The sequence below is a fragment of the Crocuta crocuta genome, unplaced genomic scaffold (assembly GCF_008692635.1).
Source record: "Crocuta crocuta isolate KB4526 unplaced genomic scaffold, BGI_CrCroc_1.0 scaffold211, whole genome shotgun sequence".
NCBI lineage: Eukaryota > Metazoa > Chordata > Mammalia > Carnivora > Hyaenidae > Crocuta > Crocuta crocuta.
In genome coordinates this window covers 2,917,271-2,919,215 of record NW_027527939.1, presented here as the reverse complement: position 1 = coordinate 2,919,215, position 1,945 = coordinate 2,917,271, and the positions used below count along the sequence as shown (strand labels likewise).

General features: G+C 35.8%; 1 protein-coding gene across 1 annotated transcript; it reads right to left on the bottom strand.

Annotated features, from left to right (window-relative positions):
* Positions 1-400: 400 nt before the first annotated feature.
* LOC144221755 (olfactory receptor 13F1-like) lies at positions 401-1,384 on the bottom strand. Its single transcript, XM_077752267.1, has one exon. The coding sequence runs from the start codon at positions 1,382-1,384 to the stop codon at positions 401-403; it is 984 nt and encodes a 327-aa protein (XP_077608393.1).
* Positions 1,385-1,945: the final 561 nt, after the last annotated feature.

Below are 1,945 nucleotides of genomic sequence, written 5' to 3'. Positions count from 1 at the left end.
ATATTGACACTTATGTGAAAATACCTATTTCTTAATAAATTCAGATATAATTGCAAATCATATAAGGAGAAATTATTTCAAACTTTACTAGGCTTAAAATTTTACACTCTTGGGTTATTAGTTGCCATAGTGATGCTAGAGTTGACTCTTACATGTATAGAAAATCAAACAGGAAATAAGAAATTATCTAATTTTAATGTTATATTAATATTCAATAAATTTTAAATACTTTTTTGGAAACATAATTCATTCTTTCTAAATGATTCTTTAATTTCAGCAGTTTTATTTACAAGATAAATCAAGATATTGAACTTAATGTTGAATTATCAAAAATCAGTTTTTTCCAGGGTTTGGTTTATAGCAACTATTTTGCAACTTTCTGGATAATGTTGGAGATTATTCAGATGAGTGTGCTTGCTCTGATATTATTGAGTACAGAAATTAACACAGCACCAAAAGGATTTCTAATCAGTAACTTTTTCACAGCTGCTTTCACGTCTTTGTTCCGTAGACTATAGATGATAGGATTCAACATTGGGGTTAACCCGCCATATACCAAAGCTATAAATTTATCTATTTCCTGTGAATCTACAGCCGAGGGCTTCAGGTACATGGAGAGAGCTGTCCCAAAGAACAAAACCACCACAGTCAAGTGGGCTGCACATGTTGAAAAGGCTTTACTTCGACCATCCACTGAGCTAATTCTTAGAATGTTAGAGAGAATGAATGCATAAGATATACAAATTAGGAGCATTGGCATTGGAAGGATAAGTGTGGTGATCACCAGCATGAGTAATTCCACGATGGAGGTGTCCATACAAACCAGTTTCAAGACAGCCAGAATTTCACAAGCAAAATGATTGATTGTGTTATTACCACACAGAGAGAGCTGCAGCACAAATATTGCTTCCACCAGGGCGGTGAGGCAGCCTGTCATCCAGGAGCCAGCTGCAATCTGCACACAAACCCTCTTGTTCATGATGATGGGGTATCTCAGAGGGTTGCAGATGGCCACATATCGGTCGTACGCCATCGTGGACAAGAGCACACACTCAGTGGCACCCATGGCTAGAGAGAAGTACATCTGAGTGGCACATCCTAAGAATGAGATGGTGTTTTTCCCTGAAACAAAGTTTGTCAGCATTGGAGTGAAAGCAGAGGAGGTGTACCAGATGTCTAAAAAGGCGAGGTTGCTGAGGAAGAAGTACATGGGTTTGTGTAGGTGGGAATCCAGGATGGTGATGGAGATCAGAATGATATTACCCAGCAGGGAGATCAGGTACATCAGCAAGCACAGCGCAAATATCACGACCTCAACTTTGGGGTAATGAGAAAATCCCAGGAAGAAAAAAAATGTTACAGATGTCAAATTTGCCTGGAACATTTTATTATGTCATGATCATTTGTATAATATATGTATAGAAGGATTAACATCATATATTATATATAAAACATAAGATCCCCTCCATTCATATTTTCTGGTATCTTTTTCTTCATGTGAACTTGTAGTCTGTGCTATAGACTTGTAGTCTATGTAGTCAAATGCTTCTCTAGCTTGGTGACAGTATTTTTAATGTATGTTTGAAGGAATTTTTCATTAATTAGGAAAATTTCAAGCAGGAAGTCACCAATCTTCAAGCCGTTATTTTTGATACAAGATTTTTTTGGCATTGTTAGGAAGGGGGAGGTTTATTTCATAAACATTATGAGATACTGATGAAAGAAATAATCTCATGCATTCTTTCTTTTTCTGAAATCACATTTATAACTGATATAACTGATATATAGCTAAGTCATTCATTTACCTGAACCATTGGAATGGTTTTCTTACCCTAATTTGGTAACAGTCTTCTTACTTAGGAATTGTTCTCCTTTCCAAGTTCTTCATATTTTCTGTCACTCCTAGAATTCTAAAATAATTTGGGAGACTCAATGAATTTTAAAA

Coding starts and splice junctions, on each gene's coding strand:
- LOC144221755 (XM_077752267.1), bottom strand. CDS start 1,384: ATGTTCCAGGCAAATTTGACATCTGTAACATTTTTTTTCTTCCTGGGA.